This window comes from Misgurnus anguillicaudatus, chromosome 3 (assembly GCF_027580225.2).
Source record: "Misgurnus anguillicaudatus chromosome 3, ASM2758022v2, whole genome shotgun sequence".
Classification (NCBI taxonomy): Eukaryota; Metazoa; Chordata; class Actinopteri; order Cypriniformes; family Cobitidae; genus Misgurnus; species Misgurnus anguillicaudatus.
This window is the reverse complement of record NC_073339.2, coordinates 3,861,442-3,881,607: the sequence shown is the minus strand read 5'-3', so window position 1 is coordinate 3,881,607 and position 20,166 is coordinate 3,861,442. Positions and strand designations below refer to the sequence as shown.

Here is a 20,166-nt window from a genome sequence, read left to right as displayed (position 1 = left end):
ACTTAGAATTAGATGTTGGCTGTTTCATTTAAAGTCACCATTATTGTGATCAGTGGTTGTTTTAGTTGGACTTGACTCTTGACTGTTGGCTTGTTAGTTTTTTCTATCTGCTGTATTGTAGTGTTATTAAAACAAATTGTTATAGCAAAGAAAAAGCAATTGTATAATTGAATATTGATGGTTAGTATGTAATGTCAAACATAAACGTTTAAATGAACAGCTTTATTAATATAAATTTAATCACTCATCAAAAGCATATTTCTCTGTTAATAATGAAATACTACAGTTTAAGCTCCAGAACTCTCATAGCAGTTTGTTATTCTGAAGGATTTTGATAGTGTGCACATAAACATTAACCGCTGAACAATGTAGATACAAAGACATCATGAATCAGAGTATGAATCTCAACAAGGGTGACAAAGAAAATGGTAAAAAGTTCATTATTTATTCATGCCCCAGTGCATTCTGGGAGTCCTGGATGAGATTTGTAATTTGTTGATACCCAGCATGCATTGCAGCATGAAGCTTTTCATTCTATTGTCACCATCATTGTGATTCATACTCTGATTCTTGATGTTTAAGTGTCTACATAACACACCAGTTAATTCTAAGTGTCAGTGTTTAAAATTATTCAGAATTAAAAACTTATGAGAGAGCTGTATATCATACTACAGCAACATATTATTGAGAGAAATAAATACTTCTAATAAGAAATCACTGAAGAAATCATTTTTGAAGAGAGTGTTATTTGAAAGTGTATCCTAACAACCATTATTAACATAGAAATGCACTATTGTCTCCTCTTTGGCCACAACAAACATGTTTTAAACCCATGTAATTATAACAGCCAATAAAGCTGAAAAGCTAAGACTAACTCAAGAGTCCAATTAAAACAACCACTGATCACAATAATGGTGACTTTAAATGAAACAGCCAACATCTAATCCTAAGTTAAGAAAATATCTCTACAAGTAAGATCTAAAATGCATTTTCAGTTTTTAAACAGAGATGGTGATAGAGAGGATAAAGTCACAGATTGCAGCTTTTAACTCTCTCCGGTGTTACTTTTTTAACACTCTGGAGAGTGGACCTATATAAACACTGAGCAGTGTTAATTTAACTCTCGGGATTTTGCAGTGTATATACCTGGCACCTTAACCAATAGACCTCTGCTGATACAAAATGTAATAAAAATATGTTATGAATTGCGGAATATGAAAGCACTCTATGGTGCATCTGACCAATCAGAACACTCCAGAGAGCTGTTTATTCTTACCGTACAAAAAACAATGATCAACACAGTGATTACAGTTTGCCATTTTTATTCAAATAGAAAGCTTTAAAAAACGCAACATCAATCAGAAACAGATAGAGAGAGAATATAGGGGTATTTTGAGCTAAAACTTCACATTTGCACTCTAGGGACCCCAAAGACTTATTTTACATATTTAATGCATCTCATAATATGACCACTTTAAAATTTAAAGGGGACATATTATGAAAATCTGACTTTTTCCATGTTTAAGTGCTATAATTGTGTCCCCAGTGCTTCTATCAATCTAGAAAATGTTAAAAAGATCAACCCAATAACTTAGTTTTGGTAAACCATTTTCTGCAAGCATGTGAAAAATAGGTCATTGTAATTTGGCCCCTATTGTGATGTCAGAATAAGGTAATACCGCCCACTTTATCTGCACTATCCAACCACAGCACAAACATTTAGTATGGAGAGAAAGAGAGAGATAAAATATTTCACAGCACAATTGAGTTTCAATTGCAACAAACCACCATCATTGTGATCAGTGGTTGCACTTCATCCGCTCATTTGCATTTTAAATGACACACCCAAAACGCCACACTTTTGCTCAGACCTATTTTAGACTTAGTTTACATCTTAAAAAAATCTCATAATATGTCCCCTTTAAGTAAAAGCATTTTGATTTTTAAAAACATTGATTTTCACAGATTCTCACAAATCCATATTCTTGTCAGTGAGCATGGAATATCATTCCAGTTGTTTAGGGAAGATTCTGCAGGATTCCTTATTACAACACAGTCCTCATGTCCATATTGGTCATTCGGCTCACCTTGGCCCCAAAAACTGAAAGTGTGTAAATAGATTATTCAGATGCTGAACAGTATATACTGTCTATATTTGATTGTCTGAACAGAAACATTTAAGATACACTTAACAAAAATAATAACAAGAACCATGAGATGTTACAGTCAAAGGTGTGGAAACAGGCTTTATTAATCAGCCATATAATATATTTATTTAGAATAACAGAAGTATAATTCAAGAAAAATTAGTTTGCTTACCCTTTATCCAGTGGTGTATTATCCACCCATTTCATCTTTCTTTCCTCTGCTATGTCAGACAAACCAATCCACACGTCCTCCTTGGTGATTGAAAAAACGTATCTCTGTGTGTGTGTATATATAAAACAAGTGATATGATTCTTAGGGTTTACCGCACTCTTACTCATTTATACAAACTCTACCTGCTCTTCTTCAGTGTTGATAATGACCAGATCTTGACCACGATCCCTGCAGAACTGCCTGCTGTCAGACCAACTCTTCTTCTCACTGGATATGAAATACATGTACGACCCTTTCAACAAACAAAAAACACACAGATCTCAAATACACTTATCTTTTATGGAAAAAAAGAAACCAACACGCCAGTTATACACACCTGATTTCTTCATTTGTGCATCGTTCAAATTCTTGACTTTAGTCTCCAACTCCAGTTTCTTCTGGCTCATAGAGTTCAGGCTTTTCGTTAGCTCTTCTTTCTCGCCAGTCAAACGTTTGTTATCGGTCTCCAACTCCAGTTTCTTCTGACTCAAAGAGCTAAGGGTTTTCTTTAGCTCTTCTTTCTCAACAGTCAGTTGACTGTAATTCATCTTCAGATTGTTCAAAGTTTTATTGTAGCCTTCAGCGTTGTTCATGTAGCTCAGGTTTCTCTTTGCTGTGAGATGGAGCACTAAAATGCCAACCACCAGTAAAACACAGATGAGCCCAAGAAACACTGTGATCAACACGAAGCATCTATTTCTACCTGCCAAAGAGAACACCCACACAAATTTAGAAGTCCAAATCATCAGAAATTATGTTCAAACTCAAGTATATTCAAAAATCTTCTTTACAAATCCAAAGCAGGAAAAGGACAGAATGAGATTTCACTAACTGCAGTTTTGAGCTTCAGTCCGGTTCTGACTCTGTGTCCAAGGTCCAGATGTGTCCCTAAGAGGATTTTCTTCAACATTTTCATAAATGGTTTTTACTTCCATTATTTGCTCAGTATGTTTAGTGATGATCTAAGTACTGTGTTTTATATAGTGTCAACCTTTAACAGGAAGTGGTTTTAAGAACTGACCTTACTGCTAGTGTATTTTGTACACTTATTCTTGTGGGAAATACATTTCTTAATTCAACAAAAATATCTTGACAAGGTTTCCAGGTGCCAAAAGATTCATCTTTATTGTTCAAACAACTAAACTCAGATGTCCAAAACATCTAAACTCTCAACTTCTGATTCCCCACTTTAAACCATGATTTCATTGTCAGGTGACATCCCAGCTAGAAATAAAAAGTTCTAAGAACGTTCCCTGAAAGTTCCCAATGTTCCCAAAAACATTCTGCCAACGTTAAAAGCGTCCAGTTTTTTTAAGTTCTAGGAACGTTTCTGTTGTCTGAACGTTAGAGTAATGTTACATTTTACCATTTTTAAACATTATGACAATGTCATGTTTTAATGTTCACACAATGTTTAATACAACAGCTGTTTATTATATTGACTTGTTTAATTGGACTCTTGACACTTGACTTTTTGCTTGCTAGTTTTTTCCTGGTTGTGTTAACTTTGTGTTAATGCGCCACATTTGTTATGAAAGTTAATAGTGTTATTCTGTGGTTGTTGGTACATAATGGTAAAGAATCATCCCCTAATTAATTTACTAATCAAAAGTTTATTTTCTGTCAATAATGTAAATGAGATCCAGCACTTTCACAGCAGTTTGTCATTAAGGAGTTTAAGAAACTTTGGACAAAAATGTCTGCTGTATATTTGGGATGCACAAACATAAAGAATCACAGTATCAAACCCAACCATGGTGACAATTTAATGAAAAACTTCAAGATGCAATGCATGATGGGAATTAACAAATTACAAATCTTATTCAGGACTCCCAGCATGCACTGCGGCATGGATAAATAAGGATTTTTTTAACAATTTTGTTTGTCACCATGGTTGAGATCCATAGTCTGATTATTGATGTTTGTGCGTCATAATTATAAATTTGATATTTCTTGTTCAAAGCCTCTAAAACTCCCCACCGACAAACCGCTGTGAAATAGCTGGATATAACATACATTATTGGCAGAAAATAAACTTTTGATTAATAAGTTAATTAGGTGATGATCTTTACCATTATGTACCAACAACCACAGAATTACATTATTAACTTTGCATGTTCATAACAAATGTGGTACATTAACACAAAGTTAACACAACCAGGGAATTAGCAAGCAAAAAGTCAAGTGTCAAGAGTCCAACTAAAACAAACACGAATCACAATAATTGTGACTTAAAATGAAAAAAAAACATCAACATCTAAACCTAATAAGTGAATTGTGTTTTCTACAGCAATATATTTACTGAACATTCAGAAATAATGTTTTATAAAATAATAATAAAATGCAATGTTTCTCTATCATTTACATAACAATTAAACAAGTCAATATAATAAACAGCTGTTGTTTTAAACATTGTGTGAACATTAAAACATGACATTGTCATAACGTTTAAAAATGGTAAAATGTAACATTACTCTAACGTTCAGACAACGAAACGTTCCTAGAACTTAAAAAAAAACTGGACACTTTTAACGTTGGCAGAATGTTTTTGGGAACATTGGGAACTTTCAGAGAACGTTCTTAGAACTTTTGATTTCTAGCTGGGATAGGGCATTTTCACATATGAGTGTGAATGTTCCTGGCATTATTAGCAATGGGCATGTACAAGAGGATCTGAAACACATTTTTTTTCACTCACCTTTTTTTACTATTTTTGTGTTATCAAGCACAGCAGAGAAAGCGATATCTGCACATATGTTCTTTGAAATGCAGAATTCATCAGTTATCATGGTAATCGTGGCTTGTGGAGACTATCTGTGTCATTGGCTAAAACAAACGCACAGGTTGTTTCCTGGATGAGTGAGCACCCAAGTCTGAGGTGCTTTCACATGAACTGCACCACGGTTCCGAATCAACCTAGGTCAGACCACCTCCTTCAGGTAGTCTCGGGTTCAGTACTCTGGTGCGCTCTCGGCTCAGCATGATAGCTTTCTCATTACAAGTTTTTCATGTGAACTGTCTGTTTCGAATTAAACTGCCAATGTGAAAGCCCCCTCACACTCTTTAATCCTTGGCAAGCTCTCATAGGGCCTGCGACCATTATTTATTAATGTCCCATTATCTGCTTTAACTGTGGTAAGAACACAGCTAGACTATTTTAAAAAATAGTACAAAAACACCACATAATATAAAAGTATAAAAAAGTACATGCAGGTTATTCTAAACATGTGAAAAGGTGTGCTGTATATTATGTTTTCTCAAAATTGTAATACATGGCTTGAGGATTGTTAATCTGTGAATACTTAAATATATAAAAGTGAGCCATATGAATACGAAGTAATACCATATTATTTACAAGGAATGGGATCCAAAACACAACATGCTGTGATTTTAGCAACTGGTGTTCTGTTTTTTTTTTTTTTGCTTTTATACAAAGCACTGCATTTAAGGTATACATATCAGATCTTTTAACCCAAACTGAATCCATGATCTTGCAAGCATCATCCTTCTACCATTTGAGCTCAGATTAGTTCAGTAAAATTTTGGCTGCACAAGATTACAGTTAGTTACCCTGTAACATTTGAGCCAAAACCAGTTCACTGAACAAAATTATAAACGCAACACTTTTGTTTTTCAATTTTTTATTAGCTGAACTCAAAGATCTAAGACTTTTTCTATGAACACAAAAAGCCTATTTCTCTTGTTCACAAATCTGTCTAAATCTGTGTTAGTGAGCACTTCTCCTTTGCCAAGATAATTAATCTACCTCACAGGTGTGGCATATTATGATGCTGATTATACAGCATGATTATTACAAAGCTGTGCCTTAGGCTGGCCACAGTAAAAGACCACTCTAAAATGTGCAGTTTTACTGTATTGGGGGGTCTGGGGTGATTCAAAAATCAATCAGGACCCGGTGTGTCCATCATTTGCCTCACGTAGGGCAACAAATCTCATTCGCATAGAGTTAATCTGGTTGTTGATTGTGGCCTGTTGATCCACTCCTCTTCAATGGCTGTGCAAAGTTGCTGGATATTGTCAGAAACTGGAACATGCTGTAACATACGCTGATCCAAAGCATCCCAAACATGCTCAATGGGTGACATGTCCGGTGAGTATGCTGGCCATACAAGAACTGGGATGTTTTTAGCTTCCAGGAATTGTGTACAGATCCTTGCAACATGGGGCTGTACATTATCATGCTGCAACATGAGGTGATGGTTGTGGATGAATCAGTGATTTTATATCTTACTTGTAGAGTCATTTTCATATTTTAGGTTTAAATTTTGTTCCATTTAAAGTCACCCTTATTGTGATTAGTGTTTGTTTTAGTTGAACTTGACTCTTGACTCTTCCCTTATTTTGTTTTTGACTGCTTTAACTCTGTGTCTTAAGACATGTTGTTTACAGCAGGGAAAAGACAATAGAGCAAGCCTTTGATGGTGGCTAGCACTGTTAATAAAGTCTAAACATCATCATCTAGGAAACACATGTATTAATTTAATGTTTGAAGAATTATCAGAAGAATCTTTCTCTGACAATAAAGTGATGCTACAGTATGAAATCCAGCTCTCCAAGAACAGTTTGTTATTCTGAAGAATTTTTAAACACTGACACTTAAAATTAACCGGTTTGTGATGTAGACACACAAACATCAAGAATCAGAGTATGAATCACAATGATGGTGACAATAAAATGAAAAACTTCATGCTGCAATGCATGCTGGGTATCAACAAATTACAAATCTCATCCAAGACTCCCATCATGCACTGCAGCATGGATAAATAATCAACTTTTTACTATTTTCTTTGTCACCATGGTTGAGATTCATACTCTGATTCTTGATGTCTTTACTTTAAGTCTCAGGTCACTATGAGTTTTCAAAAAGTTACGCACATTTTGAAATGTTATAATATGATGTAATGTGCTGAATATGATAGCTCTTGATGATTCGGTTGATAAATCACAGCACTATACTCCAGAGAGCTGTTTTAATTATTACAGTACAAGAAACGCAATGATTAGCAGTTGTGATTACAGTTTGTCTTTTTTTTCAAATAGAAAGCAGACTTTTCGAGTATAATGAAAGTGTTATAAACTGACACAAAGCAGAAGAGTTGTAAAGAGTTACACTGTGCCACTAGGGGCAAGCTAAAACTCTCTGGTCCGAAAGATAGGGCTGCTCGACTCTGTGGTTGTTTTGTGTCTTTACTTAAAACTAGAACAGAGTATTCAATTTCAGTCTATTCTTCACGCACAGCTATCATACCCCTTCAGAAATGAAAATATCTCTACCTTTTCCTTTATACACATTTTGTCTTAACATGCATTTTTACGTCATTACATTATACAACATGAATAGCATTAAAACAGATTATATATAAACTATCGTTTTAAAGGACAGAGGCATCTATCAGAAACTAGTGTAAATGCAATATATATGATCTTATGTATAATCATTTTTTTACTTCACAAATCCATTTTCTTGACTCCGAGCACTGAAGATTATTCCAGTTGTTTAGGATATGTTTTGAAGGACTCATTTCAACACAGTACTCATTCCTAAGGTTGTAATTTGGCTCACCTTGGTCCCAAAACCTGAAGAGTGTGTAATCAGATTATTCAGATGCTGAACATTATATAGTGATGCACTATAAAACAGCAGATGAAGAAGCATTCTCAAAGCATTGAGAATGGCGCAAATTGAGCATTGCCGTGGGAAACTAGTAGTGACGTGATTACAGGAAGCAAGCGGAGTCGCAGAAGCCTATGGAACGCCCTCCCATGACACGAATTTCTTCACGAATGTCTTGATGACTAGAATTTCACATGCGGCTTTACGCTCGAATGAAGCGAGTAAACTCAAAATGTTCAAGCTGCAAACTAGATGCGGTTGACGTGAATTTGACGCCTCAAACGCGGCTGGTGTGAACCCACGGTTGGAAGGTTTCTGTTAAAAACATTTAATTCATCAATAATCTAATATGTGTTCATTTTCTGTCGTAGTTTCTTTAAAATTAAGTTTTATTTGAGTGTTTTTAATAATAATAAAAAAAAATCAATATGATGTATATGCCCCACCCCTTCGATTGCCCCGCCCCCGTTAATCGAGTAATCATTTTTCAGACCTATGGATTAATCGAAAAATGAAAAATTGCACATCTCTACCACAGACATATTGTTTTGACTCTGGCTTAAGAGTTATTCCCTTTGTTTTTGTTTATTGTTTGTTTACTAGGTTTTGTTTTTACAAAGTTTAAAAAGTTTTAAAAAGTGACATGGCACCTTTAAAAAGAGGAAGAGGCTTTATTAATCTGTTTGTATATAAGACGCGTGATTTTTTTCCCCAAACCAGTTCAGATAGGAGTTTTACTTAAACATGAGCTCAGGGGCAGAAAGAAATTTGATTGGTTCACAAAAATTACCAATGAAAGTCCTCAACCGGAGCCTTCAAGGCAGCTTCTGCAGTGAAGCAGTTCGAGCTCACAGTTGGTCAGGTGAGTAGCGCAGATGGTTAGATAGGAATGTGACTGGTTTTTAAGTTACGTGTTTCCACGTGTCCGTGGCACGACTTTCATTTTTGTGCCAGTTTCACGTGTTGGTTACTCAATTGTTTTTCCTATTTTCTTACCGTTGTCGCTTGGGATTGGGGTTAGAACAACTTTCTGTTACATAAAATGACATCCTCACCCTAACCCAACTCTAACCCCAACATCAAGTGAAAACAGTTTAAATTTCTGACAAATAAACGTATAAACCACTGCCATTCTAACCCAGACCCAACTTCATCCTCACGCGAAAACAGTTTAAAAATAAAAAAAACCACAAATCTAACCCCAATCGACAATGGTTTAAAAAAAGGAAAAAAAATAAGTAACCAACACATGAATCTGGCACAAAAATGAACGTCGCGCCACGGACACGTGAAAACGCGGAAACACGCAATTCAAACGCTCTAAACATCTCGAGCTGAACTCAAAACCAGTCACATTCCTATCTAACCATCTGCGCTATTCACCTGACCAACGGTGAGCTCGAACTGCTTCACTGCAGAAGCTGCCTTGAAGGCTCCGGTTGAGGACTTTCATTGGTAATTTTTGTGAACCAATCAAATTTCTTTCTGCCCCTGAGCTCATGTTTAAGTAAAACTCCTATCTGAACTGGTTTGGGGAAAAAAATCAAGCATATAAGACAGTGGTTCTCAGCCCTGGCCCTTGAGATCCATTTCCCTGCAAAGTTTATGATCAAACTTATGGTATTCCTGAAGACCTTGATTAGCTTGCTCACGTGCGCTTGATTAAGACTGGAGCTAAACTCCAGGGATTGTAGGAAAGTGGATCTCTAGAGCCACAGTTGAGAACTCTTAATCTAAAGCCCGCAATACACTGCGCGATTTTTGTCCTCTTATTAGATCATTACCTTATCACACTGCTCGACATGTACCGTTTAAACTCGGGTACAAGAGGCATGTAGACTGTACGATGATGACATGGAAGCTTCAGCGGCAGCGTCACACGTTGCGCAACGTCACCAGCATGCGCTCGTGGTAAACAAATACTGGCGCGCAGGTCGTAGCAGCAAACACACCGTGCGGTGATCATGCCGAATTTCGGACACTGTCAGAAAACTATCGTAGGCTATCTTTGGACGCAAGACCGGGAAAACGGCCGTCTTTGAACCTCTCTCACTGTACGGCATAGGACAACCAATGAAGAGCCACGATCACAGAAATCGCGACGATAGTTTCACGATGGCAATCTTTCGTCTGGGACAGCCAATAATCGTGCAGTGTATCCCGGGCTTAAGACTGGGCTATTCAAATCTTACACCACAGAGTTTAGCTCCACCCTGATCAAACACACATGAGCAAGCTAATCAAGAGGTGTGTTCGAGATCATCCGGCGCTGCGCAGACCGATCGGCGAGGTTTGCCGCTTGCAGTCGAGGGAGGAACTGAAGACGGAGCCGTCAAGCCGGACACCTGCTGCTTGCCGTAGTGACGTGTGCGCCGTGTTTCCTTGTTTGTAATCGCAAATGAAGTGAATTAGATGCTGAATTTGATAAAAACAAACCTTTTAATAAAAAGTTGCAACCAGAAACATTTTATATCGAATATTTTAATTGCTGCTTATACTGTATACCCGAAAATAACGGGAAACAAGCCTATATTATTCAAATACCAATAGAGTTTGTTATTTTCATTTTTATTTTATTACACGACACAATATAACATATTTAAGGATATTAAAGTGTTTTTTCCTGTTTTAAAACATGAATTTATAATGTTTATTAGTGAAACTAAAGGTTGGATTAAACTTGAAACGCACGTGATCGTTGTCATCAATGAGGCGACCAATCAAGTAAAGCTGTTACGTCATCACAACTCCGGGCAGCCGCTCTGGAGAAGCTGCACCGGCTGAGCTAGCCGGCTACTCTCGAAACGCTCTCGCGGTACTTAAAAACCATATGACACAGTCACGTGCCTGCAGCGCCAGCTGAAGTCGGACAAAAGTACTAACCAAAATGCACTGCTTCAAGTCAGCCGCCGATCGGTCTGCGCAGCGCCGCATGAAGTCGAACACACCTATGGTCTTCATGATCATAAGACAATCACAGGTGGTTAATTAGGGTTAGAGCTAAACTCTGTAGTGCTCGGCCCTCTAAGGTAAGATTTGAATAGCCCTGATCTAAGACATCTACTCTAAAGCAGTGTTTCCCAACCCTGGTCCTCGGGCACCCCCTTCCAGAAAGTTTTTGATGTCTCCTTATTTAAAACACCTGATTTGACTCATCAGCCTCCTTCTAAAATGGTAAAGATGTGTCCCTAACAAGCTGATGAGTCGAATCAGGTGTGTTAAATAAGGAGACATTTAAAACTTTCTGGAAGGGGGTGCCCGAGGACCAGGGTTGGGAAACACTGCTCTAAAGCTTACACATGAAACATGTTAAAGGTTTGCTTTTGTTCCAAGGCTCAGATTTTACTTGCTCAAGTGTCCTTTTCACATTTCGGCAGCTAAAATTTTGGTGCATCCCTATTTTGTAATTTGAAAACAATGAAAGAAAAGTCATGTACTGAGGGGTTGTTTGCTCACCCTTTGTTCAGTGTTGTATTATCCACCCATGTCATGATTCTTGCTATGTCAGACAAGCCAATCCACACACTGTCCGTGGCGATTGAAGATATGTATCTCTGTGTGTGTGTATATAAAACAGGTAATATGATTCTCATTCTTTACCATACTATTACTCATTTATAAAAAAACTCTACCTGCTCATATTCACTGTTGATAATGACCAGATCTCCACAAATATCCTTACAAAACTGCCTGCTGTCAAACCAGCTCCTCTTCTCACTGGATATGTAGTACCAGCTTGACCCTTACCAAACACAGAAACACACGGATCTTAAATACACTTGCCTTTTAAAAAACTGAAATAGGAAAAACAAACCAACACACCAATTTCTACAAAACCGGATGAAGAAATACTCTGCCTTAGTGCATCACTCAAAACGTTGACCTGCTTCTCAAATTCCTCTTTATTCTGATGTAGAGAAGAGCTAATGTTTTTCTGTTGCTCTTCTATCTCAGTCATGTCTCTCTCTAATGTCAAATGGAAATACAGCACCAGTATGATGGCAGCCACCAGTAAAACACAGATGAGACCAATAAACCCAGCAACCATCGCAAACCATCTGCTTCTTCCTGTTAAAAAAATACCATGATAAAATTTAAATACACATCATAAAAATGGACACAAACAACTACAACATCAAGAATGCAATAGCTTCTGAAAAATATTTTAAGCAAAAACCACCCACATAGCAATGTTGTTTCAGCCGAGCTCCGGCCCACACAACCAGTTTTCCTCGGCCCACATACAACGAAGAATGACGGCCCTTCAATGGCCCAGTTCTGGATTACAGACAATAGCACATAACTGGCCCAGACCTGGGCCAAAACAGGCCCTACAAACAAGCCTACGATGGCCCTTGCATGGGCAGCCCTCACTTAGCCCCCAGGAAGCCCTCATGCAGCAAAATCCCCAGAGTTAAATAAACACTGCTGGATGTATATATTGTCCCATCTTACAGAGTGTTAAAAAGTAACACTGAAGCAGAATTAAAAGCTTTGTTATCCTCTCTCTCACCATCTCTGTCTGAAACATACAATTGCATTTTACATCTTACTTGTACTTTGTAGAGTCATTTTCATACATTAGGTTTAGATTTTGTTCCATTTAAAGTCCCCCTTATTGTGATTAGTGTTTGTTTTAGTTGAACTTGACTCTTGACTCTTACCCTATTTAGTTTTTTTACTGCTTTAACTCTGTGTCTTAAGACATGTTGTTTACAGTAGGGAAAAGACAATAGAGCAAGCCTTTGATGGTGGCTAGCACTGTTAATAAAGTCTAAACATCATCATCTAGAAAACGTATGTATTAATTTAATGTTTGAACAATTATCAGAAGAATCTTTCTCTGACAATAAAGTGATACTACAGTATGAAATCCAGCTCTCTCATAGCAGTTTGTTACTCTGAAGAATTTTGAAACACTGACACTTAAAATTAACCGGTTTGTGATGTAGACACACAAACATCAAGAATCAGAGTATGAATCACAATGATGGTGACAATAAAATGAAAAACTTTATGCTGCAATGCATGCCGGGTATCAACAAATTACAAATCTCATTCATGACTCCCATCATGCACTGCAGCATGGATAAATGATTAACTTTTTACTATTTTCTTTGTCACCATGGTTGAGATTCATACTCTGATTCTTGATGTTTGTGTGTCTACATAACAAACCAGTGAATTTTAAGTGTCAGTGTTTCAAAATTCTTCAGAATAACAAACTGCTATGAGAGAGCTAGATCTCATACTGTAGTAACACTTTATTGTCAGAGAAAGATGCTTCTGATAAGTTTTCAAACATTAAATTAATGCATACGTTTACTAGTTGACGATGTTTAGACTTTATTAACAGTGCTAACCACCATCAAAGCATTGCTCTATTGTCTTTTCCCTGCTGCAAACAACATGTCTTAGCAACACAAAGTTAAAGCAGTCAAAAAACTAAATAAGGGAAGAGTCAAGAGTCAAGTCCAACTAAAACAAACACTGATCACAATAAGGATGACTTTAAGTGGAACAAAATCTAAACCTCAAGTATGAAAATGACTCTACAAGTAAGATGTAAAAAGCAATTTTAGGTTTCAGACAGAGATGGACAGAGACAGAGATACTTTTTAACACTCTGTAAGATTCGGACATCCAGCAGGATTTTGCTGCATAAGGACTTCCTGGGGGCTAAGTGAGGGCTGCCTATGCAAGGGCCATCGTAGGCTTGTTTGTAGGGCCTGTTCTGGCCCAGGTCTGGGCCAGTTATATGCTATTGTCTGTAATCCAGAACTGGGCCATTGTAGGGCCGTCATTCTTCGTTGTATGCGGGCCGAGGAAAATTGGTTGTGTGGGCCGGAGCTGGGCCGGAACAACATTGCTATGTGGGATATGCATAAACACTGATCGATCAGTCATAACATTATGACCACCTGCCTAATATTGTGTAGGTCCCCCTTTTGCCACCAAAACAGCACTGACCTGTCAAGGCATGGACTCCACTAGACCTCAGCAGGTGTGCTGTGGTATCTGGCAGCAAGAAGTTAGCAGCAGATCCTTTAAAGAGGTCATATTACGAAAATATTTTTAAAGAGCCCATGGCATACAGAGGTTAGCATTGCTACTTTGTAGGTGTGAGCAAAAAATAGGTCATTGAAATTTGGCCCTCTTTATGATGTCATAAAGAGCTCTTATTATAATAATACCGCCCCCTTAATCTGCACTATCCAACCACAGCACTGCCATTTAGTACAGAGAGAAAGAGAGAGAAAAGAAGGACTTGACAGCACAATTGAGTTTCAATTACAACAAACCACCATCATTGTGATCAGTGTTTGCACTTTATCCGCTCATTTGCATTTTAAAGGACACACCCAAAATGACACATTTTTGCCATGGGCCCTTTGAGATGTAAAATAATATTTGGTGTCCCCAGACTACTTATGTGAAGTTTTAGCTTAAAATACCCTGCAGATAATTTATCATAGCATGTTAAAATTCTCACTTTGTAGGTCTGAGCAAAATTGTGCCATTTTTGGGTGTGTCCTTTAAAATGCAAATGAGCTGATGAAATGCAAACACTGATCACAATGATGGTGTTTTTTTGCAACTCATTTGTGCTGAAAATGTATTTTTTCTCTGTCTGTGATTTGATATTCCAGTTTAAGGGGCAGTATTATTGTAATTGGCCTTCCTACCTACTTCACAAATCTGAACTACCTATTTTTTTACATGCTTGCAGAGAATGGTTTACCAAAACTAAGTTAGTGGGTTGTTCTTTTTCAACTTTTCTAGGTTGCTAGAAGCACTGGGGACCCAATTATAGCACTTAAGCATGAAAAAAAATCTGATTTCCACACTATGACTCCTTAAAGATGGTGGGGAGTGTTAATATTCCCTTGTGTGCCTTTAGTGACTAAATGGGCTGTGTCTACTTTACTAGGTCTGTGATGAAATGAGATCATTCAGTTGCAAACCAATGACAAAATCAGCTGTCATGACTTGTCCAATCACGCAATCAAAGCAGTTTGCAAGAACCGACAGACGGAATTTATCAAAGTACCCTGAGAATGATTAAAGAGATCATATTAATTCGAATTTCGTCTCGTGGTACTTTGACATCATCCGGCTGTCGGTTCTTGCGGCACTGCATGAAGTGGAACAAGCCTAACGCCAGTGGAGGGTGTCTACACAGAGAGAGATATCACCTCACCACTCACCCTAGTGAAAGTGTGGGGGAGCGCAAGGGCTGATAAAAAAATAGATACATCTTGCTTAATTAATTGAAATTAAAACACAAGGAAGGGTGGTGGCAAAGAAAATTAACAAATTAACAGGAAGTAGGGGGGAGACCAACTGGGAATTCTTACAAGGTGGTGCTATTGAGCCCAAGTATGGGGAAGTCAGGATAACAGAGATTAAGACTGAAAAAATTATACTTTGGATAAACAAAAAAAAAATGCTTTAATTTGTTACAGCTAAATTTATTCGTTTTTGATTTGGTTGAAACTTAAAATTTTAATTTAATATCAATCAAAATAGTTCTTCAGCCCAAGATAAAAAATTACATTGAAACAAAGTTAAAAAAAAATTCATGGAGACTAAATCATAATTTTTACTTTGGTAAAAATTGTCCTTTCTCTAATTTCTTATAGACTGTCTCTTTTTCTGGAAAAAGTAATAATAAAATGATGAAGAAAGTCACAATATTAAATGCAATAGATAAATAAAAACTGATGGGTGTATATATATGACTCCATCTTACAGAGTGTTAAAAAGTAACAATGAAGCAGAGTTAAAAGCTGCAATCTTTCACTTTTTTCTATCACCACTTCGGTTTGAAACCTAAAATTCCAACTATATACAACTATATACTACAGCTTGGAGCCATGGGTGTTTTGTTTAAATTGCTAGATTAAAAGGGAAATTTTGTTATGATATTATAATGCAATATTAAATCAGATCCAACAGTCATGGCCCCAGCCAGATGCTACATGAGTAAGCAAATCCTAAATTAATAAATAATTTTTTTAGATGACAATGTTTGACATTATGTACAAACCACCAAAGAGTTGTATTGTAGAAACTAACAAGCTAATAGGCGGGTAAAGTCTAACTAAAACAAACACTGATTACCATAATAGAGACTTTAAATGAAACAACCAAATCTAGTATAAAGTTACAGATTTCAGCTTTTAATTCTGCTTCAGTGTTTGTAACACTCTTTAAAGGGGACATCAGACTTTTTCCATGTTTAAGTGCTATAATTGGGCCCCAGTGCTTCTATCAACATAGAAAACGTGAAAAAGATCAACCCAGTAACTTTGTTTGGGTAAGACATTCTTTGCAAGCATGTGACAAATTAGTTCGTTCAGATTTTGCCTGTTTTGTGAGGTAGGTAGCAAGGCCAATTACAACAATATTGCCCCCCTTAATCTGCGCTATCCTACCACAGCACTCCATTTAGTGCAGAGAGAGAGAGAGAGAGAGAAATAATTGACAGCACAATTGAGTTTCAATTGCAACAAACTACCAACTACTTAAAAAATTGCAGTGTTCATTTATTTCTGGGGATTTTGGTGTGTAGGTGCTTTTGGCATTGGATAGGGGTTAGCATGGGCACCCTGACCGGTCTGCCCCATACGCGACAAACTGCGATGCACTGTGTGATGCGCTGCAACACCTTTTTATCAGAACCAGCATTCACTTTATGAGCAATTTCAGCTACAGTAGCTCGTCTGTTGGATCGGACCATACAAGCCAGCCTTCGCTTTGTTGCCCATGACCATGTCGCTGATTCACCCCTTTTCCTTCCTTGGACCACTTTTGATAGGTATGAACCACTGCAGACCGGGAATACCCCACATGAGATGCAGTTGTGGAGATGCTCTGACCCAGTCGTCTAACCATCACAATTTGGCCCTTGTCAATGTTTTCCCATTTTTCCTGGTTCTAACACATCAACTTTGAGGACAAAATGCTCACTTGGTGTCTAATATATCCTACCCACTGACCAGTGCCAGGATAATGAAATTATGAAGGTTATTTACTTCACCTGGCAGTGGTCATAATGTTATGGCTGATCTGTGTATTTCCTATAAATAACTCATTGCAAACCAGATATAACTGAAACAACAGATTCTTAAATATTACTCAAATTTTCATCTTACTGTAACGAACTCCTTCATTCTGGATGAAATTCATCCAGAGTTTCTGGGTGTCATCTGTGTTTGTATTGGTGGAAATGTCTTCTTTGCTCAGATCTCTCAGGTTAATGGAGTTGCTGTCAATCCCACATTCACTGTTACAATAGATGTTCTCTTGCTCCATCATTTATGTGTGTCTTCACAGTTCAGCTTTGATCTTTGAGACTGAGAATGATGGGTTTTTATAAGACACTTCTACAACAATTTATTAACAGTAGGCTACTGCTGACCTGCAAAATAAAAGATCAAATGTTTGATTAACAAATTGACAAAGCACTTACTGGGCAGAATGGCTCTTCAAATGACGGAAGAAATTGGAGGTTGTTGTCTGGCTGCCCGTGATTTTAATGTTGCATGTCTTGCGACGCACTGTTCGTCTTTTGCCATCTTGTTGAAGCCAAAAGTGATGACCCTCTGTACCCTTCCGGCTGACATGTTGATATCTGATCTAAGTGGGCATGGTGTGCGTAAGGTACGAGAGGGCATGACTGATGATATTGTCGTGATTCAGTCATGCCAACGCCATTCTCAGCCTACGCTCCAGTTGGGATCAACTTAATTTTTTTAAAATAATTTATATATTTTATATTCAAACTGAAAACATGATGTGATTAACACTCAAATTATTCAAGTCATCGTGCCTCAAATCCCGAGTCTTTAACTGCCAAGTCGAATCAAGTCTTAAGTATTCATTTTTTTGTCAAGTCACATGTCACAAAAATAGCGACTTGAGTCTAACTAAAACAAACACCGATCACCATAATGGTGACTTTAAATTAAACAAAGCCACATCTAAACCTACATTAATAAATAACTCTACAAGTAAGATGTAAAATGCAATTTTAAGTTTCAGAGATGGTGATAGAGAGGATAAAGTCACAGATTGTGGCTTTTAACCCTGCTTTTGTAGAGTGGACCTATATAAACACTAAGCAGTGTTAATTTTATTTTGGGAATTTTGCAGTGTGTATGTTCCAGTTTAGTTACATCAACTTGATTTTTAGGGTTGACACAACATGTAAAACATTTAAAAATTATTTGTTGATTCAATTTAATAAGAAGTTTACATTTTAAGACATCAGTTAATGGTTAAATAGTTAAGGGTTTTTAAAATGTATACACATTTATTTACTGAGGTTGTATTTGAGTTAACAGTTTATCTTGAGATAACTAATTTTATCTTATGTCTTATTATAAATAACATGTCACAAATTTAACATTAGATTTATACATGTTTATAACATATAATCATTAGATTTATTATCAGGATAAATTTTATCTTACCGTTAAGATCTTAGGTCTTTACGCAACATCAACCGGACAATAACTGAGTAAACATTTGTGTGTCAATTGTGTTTACAGTACAGTTATCTGTTCATCAGTCTAATGAGGAAATTTACATACACATTTGGTCTCAAATTCAAATGCACACACATTGGCATATATTGTGTAGGAGGACTTTCCATAGACATGATGGTTTCTATTCATACTTATGTATGGATTAACCAGTTCTTGCCATGAATATATCCATAGATGTTGGAATGCAGAGAGAATAAAAAAGAATACATTCAAAATATTATTTAGACCAGAAAATAAAGAGAGACAGACAGCTTAAGCGCTGTAATATTCCCTCATTAAGATCCTTTGTTAAAAGTCAGCCTTTGTTATTTTTATCTTGGTAAAAGACCTCAAAATCAAAAGACAACACCTCAACTTTGTGAACAGTATAACTATCTTGCATACTGTGCATTAGACTGTGTTAGGAAATGTGCATATGATGAAGAAATAAATACATGTGCTAAGATACTAGATGAAATTTAATTGTATAAATACATCATTGTTTTCATTGAAACATTTACATGTTTTGGATAAAATATAAATATAAATCTTCCAACTCAAATTCTGTAACATTTCTCAAGATAAACATGAAGTAAGCCTTTGTGATTCTATTTCTAGTAAATAAACTAGTGAAATAAAATATGTTTCAATTTGTTTTGGAGTTTAAACTCTAAATCAAAACAAATTTGCCTCTTAGCTTTACATACAAAAACACTTTCTTTAGAAAATAGTAAAAAAATTATTTGTTAAAGTGGTTTGACTATTGTAGTTTACACTTTGAATGCCAAAATGTATTTATTTTGCATCTTTAATAAATTTATTTAGCAAAATTTTGCATTTTGTTGTGCGTGTTCTAGAGCACCATACGTTTTCCATATTCAAATCAAGAAAAATAATAAGCCTTTAATTCTATGCATGATGTTTTCCAGCTAACACAACAAGGAACATGTAGGAGAAATGTTTGATAAAGATCAGGTGTTATGAAAGAACTCACTGTTGTCACATTGTTTACCACATTCCCTTAACTTCTTACTTGGCATGTACTGTAATATTCAAAGCCCCCTTTATCTGCACTACCACAGCACTATCATTTATTTCAGAGAGAAAGAGGGAGAAAAGAAGGACTTGACAGCACAATCGAGTTTCAATTACAACAAACCACCATCATTTCTTTAAGTGAAAGATGCATAAAAGAGCAAATTCTCACATATCCATATTTTCTGCACTGAGCAAGGGTGATCATTCCAGTTGCTTTCAGGTGGTAAAGAAAACAATATTTCAATACAGTCTTCACCTCTTCCAAGGCTATTCGGTTCACCTTGCAACCAAAACCTGAATAACATGTAATCAGTGAGTTCTTACACAGACATAAAGGCCTATGACAAAAAGAGGTAAAAAGTATAAAATACATTCACAGTGGTTTTCTGTAATACTTTCAGCAGTGCTTTAAGTGGCCCAAAAGAGGTGCCGGTACTCTAATTTTTTTTTTTTTTTTTTGCTGACTCGACTCCTATATTGAAGGGGTTTTATATTCAGCAGTCAACAGACGACCATGTAAAAAATAATAAATCCTTTTTTAAATTTGTGGATTTGCTTGAGCTAGAAATAGCTACTGAACATAAATAAAATGTGCAAAAGGAT

At 36.6% G+C, this 20,166-nt stretch overlaps 1 protein-coding gene across 2 annotated transcripts; it reads right to left on the bottom strand.

The window, feature by feature from the left end:
- Window positions 1-6,990: 6,990 nt before the first annotated feature.
- LOC129445406 (uncharacterized) lies at window positions 6,991-18,847 on the bottom strand. 2 transcript variants are annotated; one of them, XM_055206614.2, is made up of 6 exons: window positions 18,472-18,847; window positions 17,152-17,417; window positions 11,816-12,061; window positions 11,626-11,735; window positions 11,450-11,547; window positions 6,991-7,956 (listed from the first exon to the last, which is right to left on the bottom strand). In XM_055206614.2, the coding sequence occupies exons 2-6, from the start codon at window positions 17,312-17,314 to the stop codon at window positions 7,815-7,817; spliced, it is 759 nt and encodes a 252-aa protein (XP_055062589.2). In that variant the 5' UTR covers window positions 17,315-17,417; window positions 18,472-18,847; the 3' UTR covers window positions 6,991-7,814. The 2 variants fall into 2 exon arrangements, with proteins under 2 accessions (XP_055062589.2, XP_055062590.2); XM_055206615.2 differs by lacking the exon at window positions 18,472-18,847 and having other exon boundaries at window positions 17,152-18,192.
- Between the last annotated feature and the right edge of the window lie 1,319 nt (window positions 18,848-20,166).

Excerpts from the sequence above, each read along its gene's own strand:
- LOC129445406 (XM_055206614.2), bottom strand. The coding sequence starts at position 17,314 with ATGATGGAGCAAGAGAACATCTATTGTAACAGTGAATGTGGGATTGAC. Across the intron at positions 11,548-11,625 it reads TCAACAGTGAATATGAGCAG|AGATACATATCTTCAATCGC; the intron begins GTAGAGTTTTTT and ends ACACACACACAG. Across the intron at positions 7,957-11,449 it reads AATACAACACTGAACAAAGG|GTTTTGGGACCAAGGTGAGC; the intron begins GTGAGCAAACAA and ends CACACTCTTCAG.